Source organism: Ipomoea nil, unplaced genomic scaffold (assembly GCF_001879475.1).
Source record: "Ipomoea nil cultivar Tokyo-kokei standard unplaced genomic scaffold, Asagao_1.1 scaffold3169, whole genome shotgun sequence".
In the NCBI taxonomy this organism is placed as follows: domain Eukaryota; kingdom Viridiplantae; phylum Streptophyta; class Magnoliopsida; order Solanales; family Convolvulaceae; genus Ipomoea; species Ipomoea nil.
Genome location: NW_017619597.1, coordinates 1,420,472 through 1,437,045, shown reverse-complemented (window position 1 = coordinate 1,437,045; position 16,574 = coordinate 1,420,472). Strand labels below are relative to the sequence as shown.

The 16,574-nt window shown below is 34.8% G+C and overlaps 3 protein-coding genes and 1 pseudogene across 3 annotated transcripts; all 4 read right to left on the bottom strand.

The window, feature by feature from the left end:
* Positions 1-37: 37 nt before the first annotated feature.
* On the bottom strand, positions 38-616 carry LOC109167524 (dirigent protein 1-like). Its single transcript, XM_019316545.1, has one exon. The coding sequence runs from the start codon at positions 614-616 to the stop codon at positions 38-40; it is 579 nt and encodes a 192-aa protein (XP_019172090.1).
* A 2,546-nt stretch (positions 617-3,162) lies between these two features.
* Positions 3,163-3,732, bottom strand: LOC109167523 (dirigent protein 13-like). The gene has a single exon (XM_019316544.1). The coding sequence runs from the start codon at positions 3,730-3,732 to the stop codon at positions 3,163-3,165; it is 570 nt and encodes a 189-aa protein (XP_019172089.1).
* Positions 3,733-8,162: 4,430 nt separating this feature from the next.
* LOC109167522 lies at positions 8,163-13,238 on the bottom strand. Its single transcript, XM_019316543.1, has 11 exons — positions 13,069-13,238; positions 12,296-12,517; positions 11,872-12,147; positions 11,556-11,777; positions 11,186-11,407; positions 10,808-11,029; positions 10,334-10,481; positions 10,144-10,214; positions 9,807-9,934; positions 9,297-9,420; positions 8,163-8,639 (listed from the first exon to the last, which is right to left on the bottom strand). The coding sequence occupies exons 1-10, from the start codon at positions 13,236-13,238 to the stop codon at positions 9,383-9,385; spliced, it is 1,719 nt and encodes a 572-aa protein (XP_019172088.1). The 3' UTR covers positions 8,163-8,639; positions 9,297-9,382.
* A 1,565-nt stretch (positions 13,239-14,803) lies between these two features.
* Positions 14,804-16,201, bottom strand: LOC109167521 (annotated as a pseudogene).
* Between the last annotated feature and the right edge of the window lie 373 nt (positions 16,202-16,574).

The following is a 16,574-nucleotide window of genomic DNA, read 5'->3' as shown; positions in this document are numbered from 1 at the left end:
CCATGAAGGTACCCTCTCTCTCTCTCTCTCTCTCTCTCTAGTTAGAGCTCTTGGGAGCAGCATAGGAAGGCCAATACAGGTGAAGATCTACACGGTAAATAGCTGTTAGCCCCTCCAGGCTCACCAGTGTTGATTTTCCATAGCCTTGAGCAAACAAGAAATCTCCAGTGCCTCCTATAATTGGGTGATCAGATGGCACTGAAACATGTGTGGCTCCAACGATGGAAATGGTGCCTTTATAGTTCGGTAAGTTGAGGCTGAATATGCAGGTGGTGATGCCAACCGAGCCATCAAAACGAGAAGTGATGAAAGTTCCTTCCTCTTCACCAACCACCTCCGAATCTGGATCTTCTGTAGCAGTCAAAGTATCATGGAACACAACCAAGGAGCCAAAAGGAGAGCCGAATGGAACAAGATCAACTGTGCCTGGCATTCCATCGGTTACAAGGTACGCCGTTTTGTTCAACGTCTCGTGCTGATAAAATGTGAGGTGCACATATTTGGGTTCGTAGAGACTATTGATAGTAGATTGATGAGAATCACAGCTCGCCTGATATGGAACGAGGACGAGGAGGAGAGGAAGGAGGAGAGCAAGATTGTTCCCAGAGAAAGCCATTGAAGTTTGAGGAATAACACAGAATTAGTAGCTCAAGTTTGAGTGAGAGATGGGTTGAGGAGCTAAAGTAGTGACAATTTATAGGGATGAAATTTGAAAAGCTAGCCACCATGGTCACCTAAGGTGGAATAAAATATCAAAATCTCGTCAGGCTCAGCAGACATTTGAGTTACTGAGAGCAGTCTCTCTTGACTCCAGCAATGGTTAATAAATTATTCCTTAAAAATAAAAGGCTGGCCCCACATGGCCACGTTTGTAAATGGAAGCAGGATGGGGCTTTGGTATATTGTTTTTTATAACTTACTGAGAGCAGTCTCTCTTGACTCCAGCAATGGTTAATAAATTATTCCTTAAAAAGGTATGGTTTCATCAGAGGATGTTTCACGGCACTAGACTGCCATGGGATGCTCATTTTGACCCAGGTTTCACCAAACTACGTAGGCTAAACTGTAACACAAAAAATAAAAAAAAATAAAAAATGACTGACTTGATTGGTATGATACTAAGTTTACACACCAGGAATGAGAATTAAAATCATAATGTTATTGTTTGGTTGATAACTTTTTAAAACACAACTATGGATTTGATTACTCCTTCAATTGAAAATTCAATTACTTAATTAAAAGCAGGTATCATTTCATCTAATCCATCCTCACCTGTCACCTTTCAATCTGTCGCCTGCTCACTACATCCCTCAAATTTTTGTTTTGATTTTTTATTTTTGTATTTTTAAAACATTTATTCCCATTATAGGGTTATACATAACCCAACATCAATATTACTAATCTTTTCAATTTCACCCTACTACTAAACATGAAAAATACTTTTAGCAAAACTCATTACCATTACTAAATATTTGATTCTCATTCCGATTTCGATTATCATATGCGAACCAAACACAAAAAGGTTTGCCCTCTAAATTTGAGCATCTTTACTCGCTCTTGTCCTAGAGCTTTAGTGGAATTAAATTTATGGATATGTTTCACCCCGGGACAAATTTATATTGCCCCCTTCGTAGAATGTGGGCAATTTATATCGTGCACCACGGCGTACATAGCAATGTGCGCTTAGGCACAAAACACGCGCATTTCAATTGCTGACGTCACTCTGTCCGTTCAAACGGTCTAAACCCCATTATGTGTATTCAGTTAAAATTTGTTGTGTATTGTGTTATGAGTTTCTGTATATTCAGTTAAGAGTTTCTGTGTATTTGTATTTAGTTAAGAGTTTTTGTGTATTCAGTAAGAGTTTCTGTATATTCAGTTAAGAGTTTCTGTATATTATGTATCATGTTAGATTATGTGTATTCAGTTGTGAATTTATGTGTATTCTGTTATGAGTTTATATGTATTCAAAACAGAGGTTTTTTTTTTTTTTCAATGCACCAAAACGACGTCGTTTTGGATAGGACGGGGCGCACAATGCATTGTGCGCCCTAGTGCACGATATAACGCTTCTAGAATGTGAACCATACACTTTCTTTAAATTAATCAAGCAATTGAATTGTGAAAATTTGTTATTAATGTTTTATGAACAAATTTTAGTTTTAATCATTAACTATTGTTGCATTTGTGTATTACTACACAAGGAGTGGGCGAGAATATGTTTGTTGGGGTGGGGGGTGGGGCGGAGAGGCGGTGTGTGTGTAAAGTTTTAATAAAAATTTATAATGTTAGTCAACATTAGTATAGATCATACTTGATATCATATGATTATATATTATATACATAATTGTATGAAGTCTTATTTTTAATAATCTTTAATGATATTTTATGTAATCATGTATGAAGTCTATAGATGTAAAAGTATGATTAATATTGACGTGGACAGATACTTTACAATTTTTCACATAACACAAAATATATACAACAATAAAAGTGCATTTATTTATATATTATTACTTGTCCCTCTTTTATCAAATAAAAGTTGTCAATTATCTTGTTGACAATCATTTTTTGGAATAATTAACTTATATTCATTTTATTGATTAACTTTAACATTAATTTTTTCAGTTTCAAAACTAATCTTTAACATTAATTTTTTAAGATATAAAAAAAAAAAAAAAAAAAAAAAAAAAAACAAACAAACAAATTGTACTTTGATTCAATTTTTATCGAACGATTCAGTAGATAAGAATTCATTACTCTTTTATTGTTCGGTATATTACTGAACTGAATTGAACTGAATTGAACTGAACTGCTCATCCCTACTTAAAGGTCTAACTGTTGACAGTTTTTAATATTTATTATTATTATTATTATTATTATTATTATTATTATTATTACTTTATTGATAAAATTAATTTTTTAATAAATTGAGATGTGATAGTGGGGTTATTTATTTTTTTAGAGAGGGAAGTGAATTATTTGGACGAAGATTGAATATTGAATAATTGTAAATTTTGTGATATGACATTTTGAAAGTGATAGAAGATTGCATGAGTGGAAACAATTTAACTTGAAACAGCTACAACACTCCATACTGATCTATGGATCATGGACTCTGAGAGAGCTTTAACTTATGAAGATGAAAACTGGGTTCCATAGTTAGATGGAGCTTTTAGGACTGCCATAGGAAGGAGGCCAGTAGAGATGAAGATCTATTCTGTAAACAGACGCTACACCTTCCAGCTTCACCAGCGTGGAGGTTCCATAGCCCGTAACAAACAAGAAATCTCCGGTGCCTCCCACGATGGGGTGATCCGACGCCTCCGAAACGTGGGTTCCTCCCACGAAAGAAAGCGTCCCCTTGTAGGCGGCGGTGTTGAGAGTGAACTTGCAGGTGCTAACAGTCAAGGAGCCATCGAAACGAGAAGCTATGGAGATTCCGTCCACAGTACCGACCACCTCTGAATCTGGGTCCTGGGTTGCAGTCAAAGCATCTTGGAAGACGAGGAGGGAGCCGAACGGGGTGCCTAGCGTGACGAGATCCCAGTTGCCTGGTAAGCCCTCGGTTACGAGATATGCCGATTTGTTAAACGTGTCGTGTTGGTATATGGTGAAGTGTGCGGATTTGGGATGGGGGAGGGGGGATTGGTGAGAATCACAGTATGGAAGGAGGATGGCTGGGAGAAGAAGGAGGAGAGCATGATTGTAGTTTGCAGAGAAAGCCGCCATTGAAGTTTGATGAAAGCTTCAATTCCAGTGAGAGTAGCAGGATGTTTAATGAGGTGTATAGTGTATACTAGTGACTATTTATACTGAAATTCAACCACTTTTTAGGCCTTTTTTATGTGCAGCCATCTTTAATTATATAGTTATGGTCACTTTTTTTTTTTTTTTTTAGTAATATGAGGAACTCATTAAATTTTGTCATATAAGTTGTGTTAGCCTACCCAAGTTTATGGAAAAAAAATCTTACTTCGACAACATGACTTAAAGTAATTAGCACTTCAGGGGCAGGGTGGAGAGTCGACTCTTACTAATTACATTTTGGAGGTAGGACTCCCGAAGCTAGAGTTTGAGTCTTTAACCTCCCTAGATTGGAGATTGGGCTTCCTAAATTAGCGGAAATATAGAGATGGATCCATTATGCGTAGATCAATGACATGGACTGATGGGGTGACTGTTTGAGCGATTTGCGATTTACCTCCTTCAACGACTCTTGAGTAGAAGTTCTAAAGACTTAAGATTAGTCTTACGTAAGTTAAGAAACTTAATGTATTTTAAAATAAAATAAAAATCAAATTTCACTTTCTACAAGAGCATTAAGTGGCCCAACTTCAATTCGATCACTCACAAGTTATGTGACAAAATTTGGTATTTAAAAGACTAGAGCTGGGAACAGGGCCGGTCCTATCATTTTATAGGCCCGGGGCAGGATAAAAAAAATGGGCCCCAGTTAATATATATTTCATGCCTAAAATTTAAATTAAATAAGAAAAAAATTATTAATATCAATAACTTTAAATAAGATTAACAAGTTTTTAACAATTTTACATACACAACAATAATCATGAAAAAAATTTCTAGGTGCTTTCCTTAATGCAAAATAATAAATAATCCTATAAGTGCCTTCATAAATAAATAATATTATAATTTATAAAAATCAATAAATAATTTAAAATCGAGTAAACTTATAAACAATAACATTTATCATAATGAATAATAAATTAATTATTATTAAAAATTTATAAAACAATAATTACAAACATATGGAAAGCTACAAATCTTTTTTGACTAGGAGCAAGAAATTAAAATATTTCAAAACGCAATAAAAAAATGCAAAAAAGATATGAAACATAATTATCTAGATAAAATAGTTTGAACATAAAGCATATTATAAATCACACATCTTCTATATTATTTATATGATTTTCATAAATATTTTTTTTAATACAAATAATTTTCTTTTAAATAGATAAATTTTAAACTTTTTAAGAATAATTTGAATACATATAATGACACATGATAGAAGTTTTTATATTACATTGATTAGATATTCATAAAAAGGTACGGAGTAAATTATCTTTTAATTTTATTTTTTTTTATAATTCAATCTCAAAATATATCATATAACCCCCTCCGTCCTATTTTTACGTGTCTTGTTTGGTTAACATGAGTTTATTGAAGTTTTTTTAATTCAATTTTTCATAATATGTTTAGTATAAGTATATAAAAATTTATAAATTTAGAAATTGCATTAAAAATTTAATATAAAAATTTATATATTTAATATAAAAAAAATTTCATAATATGTTTATTATAAATATATGAAAATTTATATATTTAAAAATTATATTAAAAATACTACTCCATATTAAACATAAAAAATCAATAAAAATAAATTTTTAAAATATACATTAGAATATAAGCAAAGAAGTAAAGTTGAGGAATTCAAAAAGAGTTAATACCCAAAATCGTCCTCGACTATAGTGGTTTTTCTCAATTTTGTCCTAAACGACTTTGGTGACCTAATATCGTCCCAGACTTTTGTGTTTCACTCAATTTAGTCCTCCATTTGTTATTTCGTCAAATTGGTGTTAAATTAAGGGACAATTCAGTAATGTCAATATTGATCTCTCTTTACTTTTAACTTGTGAAGTGCGAAATTCCTCTTTCTTGTACGAATTACACCCAGAATTACTCCCGGACCTGCAAATCAAATTTTATATTCGTAGTTTTAGGAGTAATTCTGGGAGTAATTCGTAAAAAAAAGGATTTCGCAATTCACATATCTATGAGTAAAGAGATGCCAATATTAAAATTACTGAATTGTCTATTTATTTAACACCAAATGGACAGAATAACAAATGAGGGACTAAATTGAGCAAAAACACAAAAGTCTGGGACTAAATTGAGCGAAACACACAAGTCTGGGACGATATTAGGTCACCAAAGTTGTTTAGGACGAAATTGAGAAAAACCACTATAGTCGATGACGATTTTAGGTATTAACTCAATCCAAAAATGTGAAGGCAACGATTGCATCACAGGCCTTTAATTAAATGAGGTTGAAACTCAAGTATCTTACCAACCAAGCTAATTCACCTTACTATAAAACATATGTATATAAATTACTTATATTCAATATATATATACTATACAATATAAGAGATAGGATGGGGCCCTCCCATGCATGGGCCCTGGGTAAGGGCCCAGCCTGTCCTTGCCCCAGGGCCGGCCCTAGCTGGGAAAAGTATAAGTATCATGTACCTATAGTAAAAATTTTTATAATTGTGCACCAATAGTTAAAATTAAAGAATGCATTTCGTTTGAACTAAAATGTAAAACTAATAGTAAAATTATATATTTATATTTTATATTGCATTGTACTCAGTGAAAGTGACATTAATTAAACTTGTGAGGCTAATAAAAATAATAATCACCTCATAAATAAGTAAACATGATTCTGTCCCATTCATAAATAGTTAAATACTACGTATAAGCATCACTCCCTAGTCCCTAGTCCCTACCCACCAGCCGCCTGCACGCCCGCCCGCCGCTTCCTGGTCACGTTTGTAAATAGAAGCACAATTCTTAAATATATTGGAACTTGGAAGTGTTTTTAGTGAATTCGATTAGTGACTAGTGAATTTAATTAGTTGATGGTATTAGTTAATTGTAGATGTTTGATAAATTAATTGTTAACTGATAACTGATTACATGTAAAATGATTTTTAGTAATAAAATAAATTTTTTCAAAAAGCTTATCGAAAAAATTGTTTTAAGTAATTTTTTAAATTTTAACATTTTAAAACAATAAACTATTAAAAAAAATTAATTAACCAATCGTCTAACTGTTTAACCAAGTCAAATAGTTAATAGTATTAATCAAACCAAAATTAATTGATAAGCTAACTATGTTATCCAGCACCCCATTGTTTTTTATTACTTGAGAGCAACTCTTTGACTACAACAACAAAGACGTCAGTATTGAATAATTTGTTTTAGTGAAATTGCTCTCTTTGACTACAACAACAAAGACGTCAGTATTGAATAATTTGTTTTAGTGAAATTGCTCTCTTTGACTACAACAACAAAGACGTCAGTATTGAATAATTTGTTTTAGTGAAATTTATAAATACTTCCGTGACCATTGGTCAAAAGTACAGATATTGTTGACTACAACAATGGATGGCAATATAGGACCATTTAAAATTTAGTCTAAGAGTCGTGTTTTGGTGCGAATGGCGAATTCAGGTGCGAAATGCGAACCAATCAGCGTGCACCACGTGTTCAAATTTAGGTGCGCATATAATTATAATTAGGTGTACCTAAGTGAAAGTATGTGCACTTGTAGGTGAAAATAAATGTACCTGATCAATGAATGTTTTTTTGAGCAAACAAGGAACTTATATTAAGTCAGAGGAAAGAACATTACAAATAAAAGAGGGAGGGGCATCAAGTCACTCCATACGTTCAGGCATAGAAACGGACTCCCTTGCAAGGGTATGAGCAATCCGATTCGCAGAACGTTTAACAAAAGAGATACAACAATGAGCAAAAGTGCTCAATGAATCCTTGATATCATCTAATAAAAGATCAAAAGAAGTGACATAATCAACCGAAGAAAGGCCTTGAACAACCAGTAAGGAGTCCGTCTCGACGTGAAGGAACTCCAAATTGAGACTTTTTGACCAACTTAGGGCTTCCCTAATAGCAAGCGCCTCTGCTTCTCTGGGGGAGAAAATTCCGTTCCATGGGCAGCTGACTACATGCACTTATAGGTGAAAGTAGAGACAAAATTATATACACTTGTAGGTGAAAGTAGGACATGTGTCGTGCGCTGATTGGTTCGCATTTCGCACCTTGACAGCCATTCGCACGAGATCGTGCCCCTTTACTCTAAAATATCAATTTTAGTCCTTTTTTAAAGCATAGTCTATATTATAATTGTGCAATCAATTTTATCTTATACTCTGTATAATTTTTATGGATCAATTTTAGCTTATATTTTAAATACTCCAATCAATTCAATCATTTCATTATTGATGTTACTAAGCCTTCATATTCCCCTTTCAAGGGTGAGATGTCTGAACGAAGGTAGTGGTCATAGCGGCCTTCGTTTCAAATGGTCCAAATCTTAGACAATATTTTTGATTGTGTAAGGACCAACTTGCTAAATAAGTTACATTATGACTCAATCAATTTAATATTTTTGTGAGTTTAAGGGATTTGATGGAACATTTTGATACACAAAGTCCTCAGTTAATCCGTACATACATCTTCTTCCATTTCTTGGCGGATTGGCCATGTTTCTTGGCTCTTGGTTTTGGTTTCCCCTTCATAGCTTCAATCTCCTTCAAATTCTCCACCACTTCTTCCATTGAAGGCCGCTTCTCAGGTATTGTAGGCATCTAAGAGTAAGCTGAGCAGCCTGCAAAGCTGCTTCTGAAGAATACTGTCCTTTCATCCGAACATCCATTATGGATTTCACCTTCAATATTTCTTGAGAAAGCATGGGCTTTACCTAATCCACCAACCTCTGCTGCCCGCTCGGTCGCTTAGGGTTCGTAACCCTGTCATGATCTCGAGCAAGACAACGCCAAAGCAATACACATCGCTCTTCACATATAGATGACCTGTGCATGCATGCCAAAATGATGAATGCTTTAAATTTGTTGTGAATATTTCCCTTCTCTCATGTTGCAGTCAAGCAAGTATGTAGCAAATTAAAGACTCTTTAATGGAAAAGACAGGCTATTGGGGGCAACTCAAGCCAATTAGTCAGGCATTTGACTTTGTAACCGCTACGGTTACAAGTTTGTCCTATTGGCCTTCTTGATTTGAGCCGGTTAACCATAAACAACATAAGCTGATTTACCTCCTTATGGTCCTTTGCCAGCTAAGATCACAAGGTGAAGGCAGGAGTTATCCCGTGCACACCATTGAGTAGTGGCAGCAGGTTTCCCTCATCACTCAAAAAAAAAAAAAAAAAAACAAAAAAAAAAAAAGAGACAAATTTCCAATGTTCATATATGCACCCAAACTCCCCAAGTATGGAGAAGTGAAAACGTTTTTTTTTTTTTTCTTTTTTTTGTGTGTGGAAAGTTTGAGGCTTTGAAAAATTTTTTTACCACCCATATGCATCAAAAGAACTGAGGAAGAATTTTTGAAATCACTTGACAAGTTGGTGTTCATCAGTGGTGATTGACTGCAGGATTTTGACTACTAGGTTAAAAAAAAATTGGAGTCACCACTGTTAGGTTAGCTACTATAGACTCGAAGCATGTACTCACCCGTTTCAACATATTCAGGTGCAGCATAACCGTATGTACCCAATACTCGAGTTGTAACGTGAGAATTTCCACCCGACGGCCGTAGTTTAGCTAACCCAAAATCTGATATTTTTGCGTTGTAATTCTACAGGCAAAAAGACAGAAAATAAAAAGTTCAAAACAAAAAAAAAAAATCAAAACATCAAATGCTTCCACCCACAGGCAATAGCATTCATACTTGCTTAACTAAGGACATTAAAAGCAGAAACTTTACTGGCATGATGCAATTGCTTATATATATATATATATATATATATATATATATATATATATATATATATATATATATATATATATATATATATATATATATGCCCAACATTTGAGTATTTGACAGTAAACTGCATACATCACACTGTACAGAAATCACCAGATTTTAGTTATGTGGAGGATAATTGGTCCTAAGAGCATGAAAGTGTGTCTTCTTGTTTGTATATATACGAATTGTTACATGGAAAATTATATACTTACCCCATCGAGAAGACTGTTGGAGGCCTTGAAATCCCTGTATATGACTTTCGTTTCTGAGGTATGCAATAATTCTTGATGTGTGCTTACTATGACGTCGCACAATGGTTGGAGATCCAAGATTGAAACCTCTATTAAGATTGGGCTCAAAGGCTTATTTGAAACATAGGATTAAGAAATGGGCAATAAAAGTGCTTATTTGGCCACTATATATCAGATTGGGCTTAAAGATCTATATGCAACCAAGGCTTATATAATTTTGGACACTTCAATTATATATTCAACTTCTGTAGCACAGAAGTTGGAGCTAAACAGAGCCAAATAAAGAGAGGAATCTTACTTTCCATGGTAGTCAAAGCATTTGAACCCGTTAATAAAACGAGTTTTAAGTCCAGGTTGCTTTTCCAGCAGCTGGAGCAACAAAAACACATAAATAAAGGCATCATAAATCGACAAATAAAAAGTCTGCATCTGTGAATCTCTAAAAAAGATTCCAAACCAATAAACAACATACAAAATATGTTGTGCACCTTGTCCACGAGAGGATCATAGATCCAACTACTAAAATAGGCGAAGGTTGTGCCACTGTCAATTATAGTCTCTACGCCACCATAAATTTGAATGTCTAGAGCAACACCGCCAACTTCAATTGACTTCAAAATAACAGTATAATGTGACCTAAGACATTAACAAACCCAATGCAAATAGAAGAAACTTTAAAAGTTGAAGGATCATACTGTGCAAAAAAAAAAATACACAACTATAGCAAAAGAATTTCCTAAACAGCAATATAAAATTAAGACTGAAAGATAACAAGTACAATGTTAAATCTAATTGAGAAGTGGTGAACCTCAAAGCAAGAAGTTTAAAAATAGGCGCTATCTCAAGTGCTACAGACGTACTAGTGCAATGAATCAATGATGTGGACCATATAAAAATACAAGGCAAAACTTAATCCATGACAAAAGACAGGAGAGAAAATAAAAATACTTAGCATCACATACTCATATGGTTCAAGCGGTGTTGATTTGACTTTAGGCTGAACTACTTGTCCCATAGCAAGTATGCCACCTCCATTGCGATTCAAACAATGTGAAAATATCTTTTTCACCTTTCTCTGTGCCGTTAGCTGTGAAATAAAGGATGAATTTTCTTGTCCAAAACCAATTATCCCATCAGAAGATTCACGGGCTGTGCTTAACAGTCCAGATACTTCAGATGAACACCTATCTTGGACAAAAGAAACATATTCAAATGCATTACAGATGTACTAGTGCAATGAATCAATGATGTGGACCATATAAAAATACAAGGCATTAAGGCAACACCTTAATCCATGACAAAAGACAGGTGAGAAAATAAAAATATTTAGCATCACATACTCATATGGTTCACGCGGTGTTGATTTGACTTTAGGCTGAACTACTTGTCCCATAGCAAGTATGCCACCTCCATTGCGATTCAAACAATGTGAAAATATCTTTTTCACCTTTCCCTGTGCCATTAGTTGTGAAATAAAGGATGAATTTTCTTGTCCAAAACCAATTATCCCATCAGAAGATTCACGAGCTGTGCTTAGCAGTCCAGATACTTCAGATGAACACCTATTTTGGACAAAAGAAACATATTCAAATGCATTACAGACGCACTAGTGCAATGAATCAATGATGTGGACCATATAAAAATACAAGGCAACACCTTAATCCATGACAAAAGACATGAGAGAAAATAAAAATACTCAGCATCACATACTCATATGGTTCAAGCGGTGTTGATTTGACTTTAGGCTGAACTACTTGTCCCATAGCAAGTATGCCACCTCCATTGCGATTCAAACAATGTGAAAATATCTTTTTCACCTTTCCCTGTGCCATTAGTTGTGAAATAAAGGATGAATTTTCTTGTCCAAAACCAATTATCCCATCAGAAGATTCACGAGCTGTGCTTAGCAGTCCAGATACTTCAGATGAACACCTATTTTGGACAAAAGAAACATATTCAAATGCATTACAGACGCACTAGTGCAATGAATCAATGATGTGGACCATATAAAAATACAAGGCAATACCTTAATCCATGACAAAAGACAGGAGAGAAAATAAAAATACTCAGCATCACATACTCATATGGTTCAAGCGGTGTTGATTTGACTTTAGGCTGAACTACTTGTCCCATAGCAAGTATGCCACCTCCATTGCGATTCAAACAATGTGAAAATATCTTTTTCACCTTTCTCTGTGCCGTTAGCTGTGAAATAAAGGATGAATTTTCTTGTCCAAAACCAATTATCTCATCAGAAGATTCACGAGCTGTGCTTAGCAGTCCAGATACTTCAGATGAACACCTATTTTGGACAAAAGAAACATATTCAAATGCATTACAGACGCACTAGTGCAATGAATCAATGATGTGGACCATATAAAAATACAAGGCAACATCTTAATCCATGACAAAAGACATGAGAGAAAATAAAAATACTCAGCATCACATACTCATATGGTTCAAGCGGTGTTGATTTGACTTTAGGCTGAACTACTTGTCCCATAGCAAGTATGCCACCTCCATTGCGATTCAAACAATGTGAAAATATCTTTTTCACCTTTCCCTGTGCCGTTAGCTGTGAAATAAAGGATGAATTTTCTTGTCCAAAACCAATTATCCCATCAGAAGATTCACGAGCTGTGCTTAGCAGTCCAGATACTTCAGCTGAACACCTATCTTGGACAAAAGAAACATATTCAAATGCATTACATATGATTATTAGGGAATGAAATCAAAGTAATCTACATCAAAAGCACAAGGAAAGATATAGAAAAAGAAGTAAACAATAAATGTATCTATGTATTTATAAGGGAAAGCCTGTTTATGCAAAAGATAAAGCAAACTGGAAATCCTCAACAGAAATTCAAATTTCAAGATGATGACCAAACAATTTTCCTCACTAAGCCCCTGGTCAATAAAGAGAGAAAATAGAAGTGCTAAGGTGAGCGATTATACATTATAAATTTTATTTTTTTAAAAAAAAAAAAAAACTAAAGCAGGAAAAATAATTTCAATTTGTTTTCCATTGCAAAGTTAGCAGAAATCATAACCATTGTTGCAAAACTTGGCCCAAGCGCTAGTCACCTACTCGGTTGGTTGTGTGTGTGTGTGTCTGTTTTAGGTTTGTTTTGCTCAAGAAAGTGTAGTTTTAAGTGAAACAAATCTAAAACCGGTTGGGAAAACATCACAAAGCAACAAATAAAAAATTAAGCTTTCAAATCACCAAATCGAGCAGAAGCGGAGAAGCCTAAGAGTCTGAGTCAAACTATCAGAGACGCCATAGCCCAGTCGTTGCCCTTCACTTTTCACTGGCCAACTGTTACAGCCAATCGAAGGATCGAGACACGATGATGCCATCGCGACTCGATGACAACCATCGCTGCAACTCGACATCGCCGCTGAGAAGGAAGCCGCTGCACCTCGATGCTCCTCCTTTGCCGGTCTAAGGTTTTTCCCTTTTCCTTTTGGCTTTTGCACAATGCACATTAGGAATTTAGGTTTTAGGAAATGTATTTAATATTTTAACTATATATTAATTATTGATTGTTAATAAACTTATCAATAAGGCAAAAAGAGGGTCAAATAGCCCTCCAACTATGAACTATATACCAAAGTGAAATTAGGCAATCGAATTAAAAAAAAGGTTCCAATTGAACTTTTAATTTTAAACTTATAAAAATGGTGCAATTAACCCAATTTCACCTATGTTAACATTAGGTTACCGCAACATAGAACACCACCTCATATTTATCCTTCAATATCCACATAAAATGCCAAATCATCATCTTCTTCAATATTACATTTAAAAGAAAAAATTAAATAAATGACATGGCATCCAAGCTGCCATAGTAGTCATCTATGGCTTCTTTGTCCAGATCCGACGAAGAAGATTGGTCAGCTTCTTCATCCGGATCTGGATGATGAAGCTGCCTGTCTTCTCAGTTCTCAGTCTGATCTGGACGCAGAAGCCATGGCAAGCTTCTTCATCCAATACATAAAATAGTTTCCAAATCTGATTTTAAGATCTATAAAAGTGAAATTACACACACAATTCAATTTCACATTAATGTAATGTGACATTAAACAAAATAGTCAGCAAATATGATTTTAATTTCCAGAGTTCAATTCTATCCTTCTTTATGCATCCTTTATCTTCTCAATAAAATCCAACTACACCCCTCTAGCAACCCAACTTGTTGGCATGAAGATGGATTATGTTCAATTAGTTTCCTGCTGTTTTTACAAGAGTATATATATGTACAGATGTAAGCTTTGATAGAGAGAAGGGTTCGGATGAGAAAGTACAAAAAACCATGAGGCAGACCTAAAGATCTCAAAAGAGTGAAGAGACAGATACATCAATTTCTAAAAGATACATTCATCGGAACAGATTGGGAAGTTGCTTTACTATTCCCTTAGCAAAGATGGAAGAAAATATACATTTTATATCGTTTCCTTTTGAAGTAAATGGAGCAATAAATTCAAACCCAGATTTTGCAATGAAGTATTATATACCCTCAAATCCTCAAATGGGCTTAAAAATTACTCAACCTAAACCCTGTCTCACTTGCAATGTGTGTGAGCGGCATGCATGCACAAGCAACTATTGCATTTTACTTCATAAGATGCAACAGATAAAATGGCTCAGGAATTCTAATAAGCAAGAAAATTAAAACCTTAATTCTCAACTACAAAACAGATGTTCAAAGATTTCCCCCTCTATCCCCTTTTGGGTGGATTTGGAGAAACAAGGAGAAACCATTTTGAAATGTTTTGAAGTTATCAGGCACTTAGAAGTTAGAAGAATAAGTCATCACTAGCTATGAAGTATGAACCAAACATCTTTTACTTTCTGTGTGTTTTTCATCTAGGAAACAATTCCATCACATATGTGATAACCACAATATTAATTTAATTTTGGAAGAAGGATACTCAATAAAATCACTAGTATTGCATACTTACCCAAACAAAACGGTCCCTTCAACGGATGCAGTTTGAAGATTTCAAGTCACTTGATCAATATGAACATAATCATGAACATAGGACCCAACTGTTTTGCTTCCTTACACATAAGAAATCTCATATTCACAGCGCATATACTAGTGCCACAAGCTTTATATGGACCAGTGTTCAATGTATAACAAAAATCTTGGTAACAATTAACCCAACATGCAGTCGAAGAGGCCTTTACATCATACTGCACCAAATCTATCTGTTAAAACACATGACAAAACATTTATTGAGGGATTAAAAATGTAGAATAATGAGCAATAAAAAGTATATAAAGTTATAAACATAATACAGAATAAGAGATGCACCCCTAGGCTGCTCTTTTTCGGACAGCTGTCACAGCCAGCACAATTCACCCATAGTATGTCACTCCCAGTATCAACATAGACATGATAGGCCTTTGGAGGAGTCCCAATCATAAGCTTGGAATAGTGGAGTCTGCAATAATTTAAATACGAACCCAAGTAATCACGCTAATACTATTGCAAATTCCAAAATACAAGTCTTTTTCTGCACTTAGAATTAACAAGAAGTCAAGCACGAAGTAGAGTGGCCACAACAGTAATCAAAAAAGTCAAGTGAGGTTTAGTGTTTGCTGCAAATGCAAACCCATGAAAAAAAGTTGATTTGTGGCTGAGGTACAGAAGTCAAAATAATATCTTAGATCATGAATAACAAAGGACTGACCTGTTAAATAATGCATTACAAAAGCAAAATTAATTACCTAATTTTTTTTACTTCCATTCTACCCTAAGTGCAATGCAAAATCAACAGAAAAATAAATAAGTTTGCAACTTTCACATTCTTTTTTTTTTTCAACAGTTTGACAAGCATTCAACATTTAAGCATACACAGAGAGAGGACTAACCCGACGCCACTGGGTTTTCTAGTTCCACCGATCGGGAAGTCGACGGCGCCAAAATTCGGCCGTGACGGCGTAGGTCGTGGGCCCTCAATCGCTCAGGTTGTAGCTCTCGTGTCCGCCATACTTATGGTGCAAGTTCAACACCAAGTTGTTCGAATATCCATAGCCCAACAAGCACAAAGCCAACAGCAGTACAGTCTGGAGCTTCATTGCTATTTGCTACAATTTCCTTCAATTCTCTGCAATTTCCCACATCAAAACGGAACGGTGAGTCGGGGACGAAGTACGAACAAAATCGGCGGGAAGGAAGAGAAGAAGAAAACGATGACGGAATCCATTTTGAGACACAGACAATGCACGACCGTTGCACGCTTGCCGGCGATGCTCACTTCCGCCATGGCTCTTCTTCTGCAACACCATCTACATTCGCAGAACACTATACTTAGTGACTCCGGAGAAAGGGGAAGAAAGATATCTAAAAAAAAAAAAAACTCAACATGGACACCGAAGGACTTACCACATCGGTTAGGAATTCCAATCCCATTCATTCCTCCTCTTCTCCTCCTTCTTCAGATATGGGAATTAGCAAAAGAATTTGCATATTGGTTTCCAGTGATGATTATATCTGCCAAAACCTGAAGGGTGTATGGTTGGATGTAATTTAATTGTAATTGAGTAAAGGCTTCTTTCTTTTTTTTTGAAAATAATTGAATAAAGGCTTCAATTATAGTGTTTGGTTTGGAATTGTAATTTCTTTTTTTTTTTGTTGAATATATAATAGTCACTAGTATGGCGTTAATTAGTTCGCATTTCATATCTGGACAACTATTCACACAAGATCGTACTCCATTAGT